The sequence below is a fragment of the Harpia harpyja genome, chromosome 1 (assembly GCF_026419915.1).
Source record: "Harpia harpyja isolate bHarHar1 chromosome 1, bHarHar1 primary haplotype, whole genome shotgun sequence".
Taxonomy (NCBI): Eukaryota; Metazoa; Chordata; class Aves; order Accipitriformes; family Accipitridae; genus Harpia; species Harpia harpyja.
The window spans coordinates 54,104,625-54,120,658 of NC_068940.1; the positions used below are offsets into that span (position 1 = coordinate 54,104,625).

General features: G+C 39.4%; 1 protein-coding gene across 6 annotated transcripts in view; it reads right to left on the reverse strand.

Annotated features, from left to right (window-relative positions):
* The window catches only part of TMEM108 (transmembrane protein 108), a 175,731-nt gene that overhangs the window by 88,700 nt on the left and 70,997 nt on the right, over positions 1 to 16,034 (reverse strand). For all 6 annotated transcript variants that reach the window (XM_052795033.1, XM_052794987.1, XM_052795012.1 and 3 more), the window contains exon 3: positions 2,139 to 2,220. In XM_052795033.1, the coding sequence (XP_052650993.1) occupies positions 2,139 to 2,178 (40 nt within the window). In that variant the 5' untranslated portion in view covers positions 2,179 to 2,220. The remainder of the gene's footprint in view (positions 1 to 2,138; positions 2,221 to 16,034) is intronic.

The window sequence follows — 16,034 nt, forward strand, 5'->3', positions numbered from 1 at the left end:
CACTCTCTGGAGATTGTTTTTAGTATTGTGGTGTAACTGGGGGAAAAGTGAGCTTAAGTAACACACCTACAGGGCATCTAAAAGAAAACTGATTTAATAGGAATTAAGTAACTTGGTGGATCTTGCCATAGGCTTCTTACAAACCAGCCAACCAACCAGCCAGCAAAAAAACTCATTCCAGATGCCCCAAATATCTCTTATACAGCTATAGCTGTTGCATTTGTACATTTAGTACACATTTTTGCTGCTCTCAGAGAATAAAGCAGTTTGCTCATCTGTCAGTAGAAGTAGCATGTTCAGAACCCATCTTTTCAAATTATGTCATGGAGTTCACAATATCGTTGCCTGTTCATACTGTATATATATGTGTGTGTGTGTGTGTGTGTGTATAGTTTGCTCAGTATCTCCCTCTTCATTTTCAGTATTCCTCTAATTGCTACCTAGATCTTCAACACATTACCCTGAAAAATACAGTTTAAAGCAGCAGGGATAGCAATGGGGAATGCTGCCAGGCAGGGAAGCATGGTTAAAAAAAAAAAAAAAATACGGAAAGACCCAACACTGTGATAGGCTGGATGTCGAGTATACCTTCCTTTTTTCCCCTACCATGTTGGTAGAAATGTAGTCATACAGTTCAATTTCATATTTTCATAACAATGAGCCTCATGTTGGTCCAGCAACTGAGATAATTTTAGAATTTACTATTCAACACGCAGAAATGTGTCAAAATGTGACAAAATATTCTGGGTCCTTAGCTGTGGTAAAACTACCACAGCCCCCACTGCTGTCAGTGGGTTTCTGGTTCCCGCGCTCCCTGAGGAGCTTGTCCCCCACTACACTCCGGCCAGGCACCCAACCTCTGGAGCCAAAGGTGTGCTGCTGGGCAGGTCGTCTGGCACATCTGTCCTAGCTTTATGCTCATGAGAGAAAAATGATCTTGGGTGCACCTCCAGAGTCTCCCCTCAGATGTCATGGAGACACAGCTGAGTTTCTCTTGTGTCATAGGAGAAGCTGTAAATAAGAATAGGAATGCTAGCCAATCTAGCAAAGCAGAAGAAATCTCTTACTCTATACCCTGATGGCAATGAGTAAAGCAAAGATAGGATATTAACTAGATTTCTGTAACAGTCCATAAAATATTTGTGAGACTTAATTTTCACACACACCAATAAAAGTAATAGTCCTTGCATTGCTCATTCCATGCATACTAAGCATGATTTTCTGGTTTCTGTCTTGCTTGGACCAGAATAAGAGAAACCCATACAAAATTGTCTATGAAAATATGTATCTTGAAGTCAGAAATTATACTGAATTGAAGACACAACATTAAAAACCCTTTTTTAGATTCTTACTGTAAATTAGCAATTTCCTTTGTAAAATATAAGACAGCAAGTCATTACACCTACGTTTTGTCTATTCTTATTTTATTTAATCTCTAAAATTTTGAAAAGTTGTTGCTTGTGATGTTGACACTGAAAATTGTCAATCTACAGAAATGCTTGAACAGTGTCAATACTGTTTTACACCTAAAACCTTGCCTTACTCCTGTGAACAGGGGAGGCAGCCCCCATCTACACAGTCTAAATTTTACCTGAGTCTTTTTGCTGGACTTTCATATCGGACGGACTCTTCTGAAAGCCAAAACTTGGAAAAAAGAAACTAGTCATCTCAGGAAGTGACACAGAGTGTAGGTCTGTGTGACTCAGGAGCTCCCTTCCCTCACTCATAGATCTTTTATTGAGAGACCACCACTAGACACGCCAAGTGGGATGGATCCCTTTTGTCCACTGAGAACTAGACAAAAAACATGATTACAAAAATGTTGCATTATTTCTTCCAACCACCATCCTCTGTTTTCACCTCTCAGTTTTCTGAGGGTGTTCACAGTTGCAAGGCACAGCAAATCACTTTTACTTTGTATAAGACTGCAGAATCAGCCGATACTTCAACTCGGCTTTTTAATACTTCTCCAAATATCTCAATTATCAAGATAATTTAACTTCCACATGGTTCCTTCAGATACCTGAAGCAAGGCACATGGTTAAGTACCTCCCTGAATTGTGCCCTGCATAAATGTCACTATCTTATGTAAGGATTTGAATAGTTCCTCTCTTACAGAAAAAAAAAAAATTACTTACTAAACAGTTGGCAATAGAGGACCTGTAAGCTTCTCTTCATGGTATCATGTGGTCCTGCTGGTCTGCCAGTTTATTCATGATTCTGTCAAAAAAAATCAAGAGAAGAAGAAAATTATTTATTACAAAATATATGTTCTATCGTTATACCTGTTGATTATAAAGTAAGATGAAGCTTCACAGGAAAATCGTATTGATTAGCAATGGGAAATTGCCTAACTGCACTTTGCTTGTGTTAGCCACACTCTCCAACAGCTTGGCAGTGAAGGGTAGAGCTACGGCCAAAAAGGGGAAAAATTCTCAAGAGTATACAAAATTCATGCACTGAGAATTACTTTCATGTTGTGCCTATGACTTGATAAAATAGATCTCACAAGAGTGTTTTTAGTTCGGGGAAAGGGTCCTCACGGCAGGAGCAAACGTGAGATGCCAACACGGCCAGGCAGCTGTGCTGCGCACACAGGGCTGCAGTCTCCTCCCCGAGTCTCACCTTTTCGCATCCCTCAAGAAGTACAAGAAGGAGAAGTCCGCCCTCCTTTTCCAATCAAAATTTCAGTGGTGCTGAAGGGGGGAGATCCCAAACTGTTCTCCAATGGTAGCAGAGGGCAGCTGTGTCCTGGCAATTTTTAGCTTCATGTTAGCCAGCTATTGTAGCTCATACCACCTCCTGAGCTCCCCACCAGCTACCTGGGCTGCAGCTAGAGCTGCGGCAACTGGAGAACCTTCTCTATGTCCTTGGAAAATTTCTGTTTCTCCGAAACTGAACTATCTTGGTGTAGGAGGGAATCTCATAATTCTTCCAACTGCTGTATGAAAATGGGATGTGGCAAAAATATCTGACCACCCCATCTCCTCGCCTCTGCCCACTTGGGGAGTGACTAATAACATTTTATGTGTCCTCAGATGGTATTTTCAAACACTCGTCACTGATATTTTTCACCTCAGTTTTAAAAATATTATGAAAAAATAAATCCCAATCATGCTAATATTAATTATTCACCTTGTGAGGAGAATAAATGCATAAATCAGAAGTGAAAGGCAAATGTCCCAACGCACTGCTGTGGGTAATGTCTCACTGAGTACCCAAAGACAACACAGCATTTAAGCTCTTCATTCCATAAAAAAGCATTTGCTAAAGATTCATAACCAATTTTGAAAGATAGGACACTGAGATCATCTTCCTAAAATGCCTCTTGTCAATATTAAATAGCATGTAGTATCCTCTAATTTTCAGTTCAATGTAATTACATCTTCCAAACTCCTGGGGACATTTCTGAGTCATTTTAACATGCTCCCAGATAAATCTTTCAGAGCTTATTTAAAATGCAATCCTGAAGACATAAGACAAACAAGTCAAACCAATGAATAACACCTTTAAACTGAATAAATGCTGAGGAGTTTGTGGAAAGAGACAGGACTTTTATGTGGAAGCCTCAGAAGATTGTGACTTTTCTTGCCTGTGTTCTGTAATAAAGGACGCTAGGGTTTTGTTAAATTAGATATGGATATTTATGTAGACAAACGCCATGTTTTTGGATTCTCCAACGCTTTCCTTTCCATTTAAAACTGGACCCTAAAAACAACTGAGTAACTTGCAGAAATGTCAGTATTTGCAAGGTGTTATCTCCTAAATGAAAGCAATCACCTGTGAATTAATTTGCTATTTTTTAATCAAAATCAGAATTAGACTCATGCTGCTGTTTGATCAAGAAAACTTGCAGAGGGACTCCTGTTCACCCCTTTCTCCTTAAGGTTTACCAAACAACAAAGCAGACATAGTAAAAAAACCTCAGTTTTTATGCATAAATAGACATCATATAGTCTATTACAGCACTTTCCAAAGATGCATATACAAAAAGTCTATGTTTAGCATCCATTAAGATATTAATAAAAAAATATGCAGGAAAGGACAAGAACCAGATAAGCCACTGACAATGTAGATTCCATATCCCCAAGGACTCTGCTTGTTAGTTTGTGTCAAAACAGGATTTACAAGCACTGAGCCATCTGAAGTCATAAAAATACAATGGAAAAAAGGGAGAATCTGACACTGCAACCCTAAATCCACAATATTTATTTTGTATAACTTGAACTGTGCTTGGCAACTGCGATTTTATACAGTTTTTGGCTGTAAATCACATTTTTTTCATATTTCTCTTCCATCTCCATGTTAATGCTACCCATAACGTATAAAGGTATTTGCTTATAAGTTCTGGTATTGTGGTTTGTCCTGGTTTCAGCTGGGATAGAGTTAATTTTCTTTCTAGTAGCTGGTATAGTGTTATGTTTTGGATTCGGTATAAGAATAATGTTGATAACACACTGATGTTTTCAGTTGTTGCTAAGTAGTGTTTATACCAAGTCAAGGATTTTTCAGCTTCTCATGCCCAGCCAGCAAGAAGGCTGGAGGGGCACAAGAAGTTGGGAGGGGACACAGCCAGGACAGCTGACCCAAACTGGCCAAAGGGATATTCCATACCATGTGATGTCATGCCCAGTATATAAACTGGGGAGAGTTGGCCTGGGGGGACCGCCGCTCAGGAACTAACTGGGCATTGGTCAGTAAGTGGTGAGCAATTGCATTGTGCATCACTTGTATATTCCAATCCTTTTATTATTATTATTATTATTACCATATTATTATTGTTATTATTATCATTATTAGTTTCTTCCTTTCTGTCCTATTAAACTGTTCTTATCTCAACCCACAAGTTTTACTTTTTTCCTCCAATTCTTTCCCCCATCCCACTGGGTGGGGGGGAAGTGAGTGAGCAGCTGTGTGGTGCTTAGTTGCTGGCTGGGGTTAAACCACAACATGGTTAAAATAAAAGTTATGCTTCTGTGTATATATTTATTTAGACAGCACTCTTAGGGTCATTCATCCTGTGCTAGGAAATAGGAACTAGTGTGCATACGGGGACAGAAACAAAGATTAGCACTGGAAAACTTTCACTATGTTCTTCTGTTGCCCTTAGTTAGAAGATTGATCTTTGTGACTACATGGCCATAAAATTATACATAGAGAAGTCAGTAAAGATGCATAAACCAAATGTTGCCATGAGTTTACAACGTCTAAATTTCTTCAAAGTTCTCGGTGTGACTTAGGGTGAATAGAATAGAATAGAATAGAATAGAATACAATACAATACAATACAATACAATACAATAAAATAGAATATTTCAGTTGGAAAAGACCTACAATGATCACCTAGTCCAACTAACTTAAAATTAAACATGGGTGGAAAACACTGCAATTAAACTTTCCATAATTTTTAATACCCTATTTCTTGTGTACAGGAAATGCACGTAAAGCAAGGATTTATTTTACAGATACTGTAAGGCAAGAGACATTTTATGAGATTTATTTGTATACCTTTGGAAGCCAAACCACACCAATGATGGTTTTCCAAAGACAGAGACTGCTTGCAACAACTATCAACGCTGCACAAAGTTCAGGCAGATGAACAGCCCATTAAGTGCCTGAATCAAGACCTGACATAAGAACAGCAGAACCACTGCTGCACCTACCCAGGTGAAAGCTCCCGTGAGCCCATTATCCTGTCTTTACCACTAGCTGCTAGCAGGACTGTAGGGAAATAACATGAGTGTCCTGTGTTCGGCTGGGATAGAGATAAGGTTCACAAGAAGCTGGGAGGGGACACAGCCAGGACAGCTGATCTGAACTAGACAAAAGGATATTCGATACCAGATGACATCATGCTTACTATATAACCTGGGAGAGCTGGTGGGGGGAGGAAGGATCGCGGCTTGGGAATGGGCTGAGCATCAGGTTCCGGGTGGTCAGCAATTGCATTGTGCATCACTTGCTTTATACATCCTTTTATCAGTATTACTGCTATTATTACTTCTTCTCTCCTTGTGTCGTCCTATTAAACTGTCCTTATCTCAACCCACAAGGTTTTACCTTTTTCTTCTGATTCTCCTCCCCATCCCACCAGGCTGGGGAGGAGTGTGCGAGCAGCTGCGTGATGCTTAGTTGCCAGCTGGGCTTAAACCACCACAATTTGAAACAACATAAGTGTAAAGTAATCCCCTGGCATAGCTTGCTCTATTTCCAGCAACCCTGAGCTGACTACAGTATCTGAGCTGCCATGGTTTTTAACTTGACAATAATTATTCCTTACTTATCGCCTCTGTGTCATACAGAATTTTAGTCTTTCATTAGGTCATTTAGAATCTCTTTTTCAAGCTGATGAACTCTCATCTTTTTGTTTCTTCCATGCAGAAGATATACCCTATGTCTGATAATTGTAATGCCTTAAGGTGTACGTACCCCTTCCAGTTCGGATCTGAGAAGTAGGGAACAAAATTGCATGCAGCCATCAAAACTTCGGTGTGTATTGGATTTTCGTGAAGTTTCCTGTTTCTTCTCTACTTGGTTCCCAAGTCTGCCTATGATTCTCTTTTCCTCTGTGACTGCTGCTGAGCTTTACTCCACTGTTTTATAGACCTACCTGCTACAAATCCCTGAGGGGCAGTAACTCCTCTGGAGTTCATCCTCAGGTATGTAGAGCTAGGACTGTTTTTCACCTGTGTATGTGACACTGCAATTATCAGCACTGAATTTCATCTGTCATTTTACCACTCAGTCACTTACTACCATGACATTTCTGAGAGATGGCAATGAAGGCCAGAATTATTTTTATTATATAACAAATAGACACCTATTGTATATAACAGCTTCTGAAGTTGCCCCAGTTTCGACACTAATACTAATTTTGGCAGCTTCCATGGAAGTTCAATCATGAAAAATCTTCTTTATCTCTAAGAAGAGAAAGCAAAGATTCATGGTTAGACGTCTGAAAAGCTGCAGAGGAAACCTTCTTTCTGAGTATCAACCCATGTCCAGCCATCACAGTACTATCTCATGGCCATGCAGGCACACCTAATCCAAAAGTTCTTTTCCTGGAAGTACCTGGTTTTTGTAGTCTTTAGCTTATGAAAATCTTTTGCAGGTCTTCTGTGATAAATACATTTATTTATCACAAGCAAGAAAGGTTACATATTGAGTAGCTGGTAGCTGAGAGAGCTCTGGTTCACCAACCTGTGTTTTCTTAAGTGTTTGAGTATGCAGTTTTAGGCACTAATAGATTAGCAGAGTTGTGCACGTGCAGATGGAAAATGCAGACACACAGCCAGTTCCTGACCTTGGGCAGATTGATGTAAAACCAGAGTATCGCCACCTGTTTTTAATACACCGTCACTTACAAGAACAAAAAAAATACGAAGAGTGAGCAGAAAGAGAAATTGTCCTGGAAAAAAAAATAGATTTGGAAAATGTGTGTTAAACTTTAATAATAAAAAATCTAATCTGAGTACCTGAGTTTTGTACCCATTTTATCCTCACTCTATTCTTTAATCCTTCCCAGAATTTTCTCGGGAGTACACTTCTCCAAAATATTAATTTTAAAACATCCTGTGCTTTAATGTTTGAGAAGCCATTCTGAGTATTCGAGGGAATTACCTGTTACAAAGATACCAGATCTTTGATTAAGATTAAAAAGATCCTTAACCTTAATTTCCTAGATCCATATTTAGGTCTCCAAGTAAATGGGCATATTCCCAATTACTCTGAACACTGTCTCTCCTCTGAAAACCAGGAAATTAAGGTCTAATTATGACATTTGGGGTTTTTCTATATTGTAATTCATATTGGTGTACCTACTGATATATTTTGAAACAAAGTAATAAAGCTAGTGCAAGTTTGTACCCAAATAAATTTCAGTTTAGAAAGACCCATCTTCAGCAGTTAAATTGGTGGAAATTTGTATCCAGAAAAGGTGTCACATGCCTAGCTTCAGAGACCTCTGACAATATCGGCTAAGCATTTGGTGTCTGAAATGGACTTACATATTTTGCCCTTTTTAGTGCACAATATTTCACATAGAGTTTATCTTACGCAGAATGATGAATAGACATGCGGGATCACTATGGACAGCTAGCAATATTGTCTTTCACAGTAAGTGATCCCCTCAACGTTGCAGCTAAATTAAAGAGGACAATGAAGACATAATGATGAATAGAAGACAAAAGAGTCCAAAAGAGCTGACAGCTCCCAGCCATTCATTATGTCTGATGGGAAAAAAAATACCAACAGTGCCTTAAATTAAAGAAGAAATGGAGGGGAACAGGAGATTAGTGATGAGGCAAAGCTAACAGTCAGTGGAGAACCCTTTTTCTTTGTGAATCTGTCAAACAGAAACCAGGAGACTAAAATAAAGAAGCTGAAAAAATGGTAATGGAAAGAAGAGACAGAGAAAAGACATGCCACCTCCATCCCATGAAGCACCTGAACTTTATTATGTTATTTCTGACTGCCTTCTCTCCTCTATGGATCATTCTGAAAAGAAGAAAAAGCTACATCACTGACAGTTTTCAACTATACTATTCCTGGTTATGCAGAAAATGAAAGAGAGAAAGCAGACACACACAGAAGTTCTTCCGTGTCCAATCATTGTTGGATCCCCAACCAAGGAAACACAGCCTTGATCCTTTTAGTATCGTACTGTCCCATGACATTCAATGAATGCTTTAGAAGAGAGCAACAGCAGAGGCTCCTCACTTATAACTCTGAGAGCTGTGACTCCCCCAGGAGTTACACACCCGGCGTAAATTCCACCACCAAGATCTTCACCCACTGCTTCCCACAGGTTAGTTGCTTAGTGGGTATTCAGGTGTGCCTCATACAAGGAAGCAGGGGGACTCTTCTTGACTACACAGTGCTCAAGCACAACTTTGTGTTTTCAAGTTTGTGTGATTTGTTTCTTAATTCAATGGCCTACTTCCACAATCCAGCTGTTATTTTGCAAAATTTATATCCCAAAAAGCTTCAGGGCATGCTAATAAGAAGATGATTAACTTGCAGTAGTAAGATCCCTCTGAGCAAGAATTCTGTGTTCTTGTTCAACATGTGCCACATTGTCTGCTGTGATTTATTTCCCACTGCTTGGAACATGCAAACCATCATTACCATCTTTCTTCATAACATCCTGAGTGCAGCATTTTTGATATTTATGTTGGAATGGATTCCTCTTTGCAGATCTAAGAAAGAGCAATTCACATCTACTTCCACAATTATCCTCAAAAATGTACACCCTTTGCTTTCCTAAGGTCTCCAAAAAGTAGGGTCTACCCTCAGGATATCACAGCTGATCAGAACCAGTCTTGCTGGCGTTGTGTAGACCTGTCATACATGCATAAGGAATAGTCAGGTAGGAGCTGAACTAGAGCTACTACCATGCTTTTCTGCATATACAAGACTTGCATCCTATGTAACATGGACTTGGAAGCAGAGTCTCATACCACCCAGAAAAAAACCAATCCCAAAGCCTCTCTTCTCTCTGCATTCAGATGCAAAGCATCTACAATCCCCACTGGGCCTGAGCCTGGTTGTGGTTATTCTTGTATTGGTGTTTGAATCCATACCTTCCCATTACCACAGAGATAAACGCAAATCAAGAAAAACACACAGAGAAAGCAGCGTCAATATGCAAGGAAAACCTGACAGTAATTGCTCCCTCTTCCCCAGTTTCCCTACTTTGTCATTAACTTTTGAAATCCCAATCCCCTGTCTCTGCTAACATAACAGTTCAAACGACTGTGTTCCCACACGCCTCGGCTAGATGATCACTTAAAGGCTACTGTCATTAGCATGGTGAGTGGAGGACATTGTCAGGCAACACTCTTCATCATCTTCCTTTATTCACATGTCGAATGTGGGGCATTTTGATGAAAGGAGGAGGGAGGAAAGGCCTACACTCTTGGGGATCACTGTCATAGAAATAGATGGGCATGAAGAACCTCATGTCCAAGTGACCATGGCCAGGGGAAGAACTTAGTCTGAAAAGGCCAGGTAACACTGCTGTTGCCTTTGGCCATCTAATGCCTTGGCATCTGTGGTAATCTTATGAACAGTTACTGAAACAGCCAAAGGCAAGCATTGAAAGGGTAGCGAAAACTGAGAGGAAAAATACCAAGGCGTAAATAAAAGGTCATTTCACGTGAGACTTCCCTGCTTTGATGTGTGCCTGCCCTCTAGCAAGCTTGAGTCCCATGACCTTTTTGGAAAAGCTGTGACAGACAGGGTTACTGTCTTGGCTGATGGTAACTGAGAAGTCCTAGAGATGGAGATCGGAACAACTATAAGGCACTGGGCTACTGAATGTCCTTCACACTCTATCGATAGTGCAAGGGAGTTTATTTCTTGATTTTGTTCCTAATTGTCTACCATTAGCAAATACTTTTGGAGGCAGCTCCAGTGGGAGAGAAGCCTGAACATCAATTGTTCTGGTTGATTCTTGTTCCCATGGGTGCACAGACATGAGTCTGTGTCCGTGTCTGTCTGTCCAGTTGTAGAATAAGAAGATAAGAAGAAGCCTCTCCTTTTCATCATTCATCTCCGTGGAGCTCTGAGAAGCTAACATCATCATAAGGATCAAACTGACTTAGCAGCTGTAGGGATAATTAGAATTTGGTCATTAATACACATTAAGGGTAGAGAGAAGACTCTTGTGTGCATTTTAAAACTTTTACATGGTTGAATTTGGATGCAGTAGCATTTATGTAATAGAAATTCCTTTGCTCCATTTTTCTCCTACACCATTACTTAAGCTACACTGCTTATTAGTTAGATATTACTTTGTTGCAGTTACACCACACATAAAAATACTTTTCCACTTTTGCCAATTAGTTCCAAATGAATTAACCAGCTGGTTACTGTTATCAAGTTAAGACACATCAAAGCTGAAAGACAGTCCCACAGGTCAGTGTCTATTTTCTGCAACAGCCTAACACTGGATTGTGACACCAGTCATTTTAAGGCACTACAGAATGCCATTAGATACTTTACAATAAATCTATTGCCACAGAAGGTCTTCTGGGTGCCCATTTTTCTTCTGTTGCTTAAAAAGGCCATTTTTTTCTAGTCATAGTACCAGGGTGCCATTTTCCAGGTGGAGGAAGTGACTTCTGCCACTTGAATAACATGAAAATATCTACTATCTAACAATAATATGAGACATACAACACACACTTGAGACATTCAAACCTCTTTCAGGAAACCTCACATATGCAAATATGTGCTTTGTAAATTTACTTCAACTGGAAAACTAATAATAATACGTTAAGGTCTAGCTACATTAATATTTCCATTATAGTTTGTTCTTTTCAGTTACTAATGGCCATTTGAAATTTACCTTTGATGACAAAATTTTATTGCACAGCTTGAAACATGCTATTTTTGCTAACTGTTTGAAGAAAAAGAGTCCAACTTCTCTGAGTTTAGAGGAGGATCATACTTCACATTGCAACATAAAAAAAAAGTGAAACAACTGGGTCAAGAAAGTTGTACAGAAATAGTTCCTAGTGAAAAGAACCTTTCACCGTCCTCTTGAGAAGACTTCTTTTAAAAAAAGAAATATGACAGATTTCAGACTAAGTTGTGTAATTTTTCAAATTTTTCTTTATGGGTCTTATAGGAGCCAAATCAAAGAAAATCTTTTAATATTGTATCAAGTTCATGATGAAAATTTCACATGCTGCACTATGCCCAGGAAGCATTCAGCAGTGTAAATTGTCTGCTCTTTGACAGGAAAACTTTGTAACCAGTGGAAGCTCTCCTGCTAAAAGACTTTCTTGGCACACAAAACTATGCTAGTTAAGATGTCTCTATAACTTCTGGGAAAATAAAGAAAATATGGCTTGTTCCTCCTTGTCAATCACAGCAGGGAATGGAAGTTGAAACAAGCTCCATTTCCACATCACTCTTGTGATGGCGTTTTTTCCCCGGAGGATCTCCCACAGCATCTCACCTGCTTCAGGGTGTCCACAATGTGGATGCTGACATTGGATTTACTCACCTAAACTCCCTCTAGATAGCAGGTAGGTTGGCTCCTCTGAAGCTTGATGCCTGTGACCTGTTCAAAATGCCTCTATTGGAAGGAGGAGAGTCATCCCTTTTGTGGGGCTGTTTCTCTCAATTGAGTTTCAGAGAGCTGAAGGTCCACCATTGATTTCAGCTCTTAACACTGAAAATGAGGATGAGGATGCCAATGTCTGTACAAAGGAATCCCACCCAGTGCTTTCTCCAGCTACAGGGATCTCAAGGTTTATGGTGTTAACTTCTCTGCAGCTGTGTCAAACTGGTCCCTTGTTCTATTGTGTAGGATACACAATGAAAAAGACTTAATGTAAAGAACAGGCAAGCAAATAGCTCTGCCTGCACTGTAATAAACACTGAAGAGTCTGAAAAGGGTGTACCTGTGTGAAGCAGCTGAAATCAGACTTTTCATATTATTCAGCTTGATTAAATGTAAATATTTCAAGTAGAGAAGAAAAAAGGGTGCAAAAGAGAAGGCACTATTTTCCCTCTCTTATAATATGGTACTGTATTCCTAAGGTTGATTGATTGGGTCAACTTTTGAAGAACGGAAAGCATCAAGTGTAAACAAAGAGGAGTATGCATGCTCTGCATGTCTGAAATCTAGGCCAAAATACCAGTTTCATAAAGATGCTTGAGTATTCAAAAATGCAATCAAGTGCCTTGCTGTCAAACATACCTGTATTGTAGCACTGAAAACACTGTTACACTGGCCCTAGATGACTTTAAAGAAAATCTGTTGTAGAGATGGAAACATCTCAATATAACATTTTAACTCAAGATCTATCTTCCCTTTAATAAACACCACAATTACGCAGCTAAACAAATAACCCTTAATAAACCACCACAAAGGAGGCTCAATATTGTGCATCAGCATTATGTGATTTACAGCGAACTAAAGATGCGAGCTAAGGAAGGAAAGTGCCTGTAATTGTTTTGACAAGGATCTCACAAACTGGGTTTTGGCTTTGAAAACTTTATCTGTAAAGAGGTTCCCTTTTACTAACTTTCCTCGAGAGACTGTAAAGATTAAGAAGATTGAGGGATATACACGAAGAAAAAGGTCAAGATGGACTAATTAAGTTTTGGCCCATTTCTAGGGGAATTTCAACTGACCTGATGGAAGATAAGTACAGAAGAGCCCAGCCCACAACCCATACATTCTGCTTTGTCTCCCAACTCCCTGGCTAGTCTACATCTATAAAGCACAGAGGACATGAAGCCAATGTAAAGCACAGAGGACATGAAGGACGCCAACACAGTGCTCTTCTGACTCCATCAGATGCTGTGTCCAGTCCACAAAACCAGCCTTTTTGAAAACTGAAGATGGGTGAGGAACAAGAGCTTTGAATCAGGTCACAGTGCCCCACCAGTGTATTTTGGTTGTGGCCCATCCTATTGGATCCTAAGATCACATAATTAAGGAGAACATAAACACCTCAGCTGCCAAAAAAATTAAATAAATAAATTACTGCAATTTTGAAATGCATGCATGTGTTTGTTTATGTATGTATATAGCAGATGATGGCTATGTTTTCTGCTTCTCTTTCCTTATTTGCCTATTCATACTAGCATGCCTCTCCCAGTGACAAAAGGAATAAAAAAGAAAAAAGAAAAAAGGAAAAAAATTAATGAACATATATGGCATTTCCCCTTTTTCTTTTCAGTGAAAAGAAAATCATATTAAATTTCCCATCAAAATATATGTTTAAGAATATTCCTATGTCAGTTTTGGATGGGAAGTTTTGAACCACCTCTAATCATAATGTGTAAGTATAGTATAAAGATCTAATTTCACAATGACAGGTTATAATAGACATATACAAGTACTTAAGATTGAAAGAAACATTTTATTATAGTTGAAAAAAGCATGGTAGGAAAGCATAACCACATTTTGAATCCTTAACCATTCAGTCTCAACTGTGCATTAATATATTTAATAGTAACCCATACCGCTGTCTTTTTTAACAGAGCATAAATTCCTAAAAAACCCAACATGGTCTATAATGATATTTTAGTAAAAATACCAGTACAGTAAACAAACATGAAAGGTTGGGTTTTTTTAAGACCCCCTGGTGTGCCTTGCCAGGTCCTCTTGCCCACAGGACAGGGTGTTAGTTCTGGGGCAATCCCAACTAAACTGTTTGCTAGTTTCCTTTGCACAGCTATTTTAGAGCATACATTCATCTTGGAATAAAGTCCACCACTTCAAAGACTGAGTCTGTCTGAAGTAGCTTCTTCTATGAAATTATAACAACTCATGCTCTAAGAATAGAGACATCTTTGGCAGATTTGGACGGATGGATGGATTCATAAATGCATGTACACAATCATAAGCCACAGAAAGTAAGATGATGTCTTGACCTATGTCTCCGTGGTTAAACCTCCTTTTTACAGAGGCATTTACTACCTGTCTTATAATCAGACATTCAATATGGTAAGAAGAGAAGGGAGATAAAGTGAGCTCTGAAATATGACTGCTCTGCTTTGGAGGGCTGATCAACATATACCAGAAAGCAGAAGAGTACACTCGCTTCGACTTGACATTTCATCTGAGAGTTTATGACAGTGTCTAGTTCAGGGGACAGCATTTATTTATCCTCAACTTTCGGCCCCAGGGTTTGATGTCAAAGGAAGAAGCAGCCTCAGAAAGAATAGGGGACTACCAACCAGTGACCCAGTCATAAATAGCAACCCCTTTTATAGAAGAATATTTTGCACACCATTTTGATACAGCAGGTGGGAATAAAATGAAAATTCTACATGGCATCAAACAGAAACACAACCCCATAAAAAATTAGGTTTGGAGGGAGGTGGCAGGAAATAGGCTCTTGGTAATTTCCAAATTATTCATTCTTGTCCATACAAGGTTATTGTAGTGCAAACACTGCATTTCATTTGAAAATGTATGCCTGATTTAATAGGAAGAGTTTCCAAGAAAATGAAATGTCAGAGCAGTGCAGCTTATTGGTTTTACTCAATATAAATTCACTTTTTATGCAACTACGAATAATAATGCCCTGCTCTGTGTCAACGTGATGTCAACAACTTCAGGCTTTTGAGAGTGGGATTGAAGGCAAAAGAAGAAGAGATAGAGGCACATCCAGTGCTAACCTGGCACTGTCTGAGATTTAGCTTTACATGACAAGTCTGTAGCTTTAGAGAGGCTTTAGCACACTGATCACTGCGTGTCTCATTTTCTTCCCTTTCACTTTGTGCAGCCAGCAAGAGTGCTATTGGCTAAACAGCTCATCTTCCTCCTTCAAAAGGTTCAAACACTGGCATATACAGAGGTGCAATTAAGCCCGAAGGAAATGCATATGAAAGAATATGGGAAATCTCAAACAGCAGCATCTGAAAACACGTCATGCTGCCAAGTAAGATTATGCTCAGATGCACAATTTATTCTAATAGGTTAGTGAAAACTCTCATTTACTGCCCAGAAACGTGAAGTTCTTCCTCAGGCAAAACCCACTGACCCTGATGGGAGCTTTGTGTCAGTACAGACCCCAGCACCTGGCTCAGGACTGGTAAAGCAGTGCAAACAAAGGCTACTGTTTCAAGAGGCTGCTCTTTTATTTTTTTCTAACAGAGGTAACAAACAGCATAGGCAGGAAAAGAGTAAGAATCCTGGAGACTGCATGTTTGGTAGGTGGATTTAATAAATAAACATCTGCCTGAAAATTCACCTCAGCTAAAATGCGATGAGGATAGTTTCAGGTGTGTCAGATATTCTCTTCCTACATTGCAACTAAGATGGGCTAAACCACGTTCGGAGCTGCCAAGTGCAAACCCAGTGTAATTCCAGTGACCCTGTCATAGCGCGATGCGATTGAATATGAAAATGAACTGATGAAGGAAAAAGGGGAAGAATAGCCTTGTGTAAAGTACTGAACAGCACAGGAGCGGATCTGGGAGACACTGGATTATTACAGCAGGTTTTCTGTGGGTACAAACTTCAGCAAGACTCCCCTCTCCTACCAAAAGCTAATGGAGCTTAA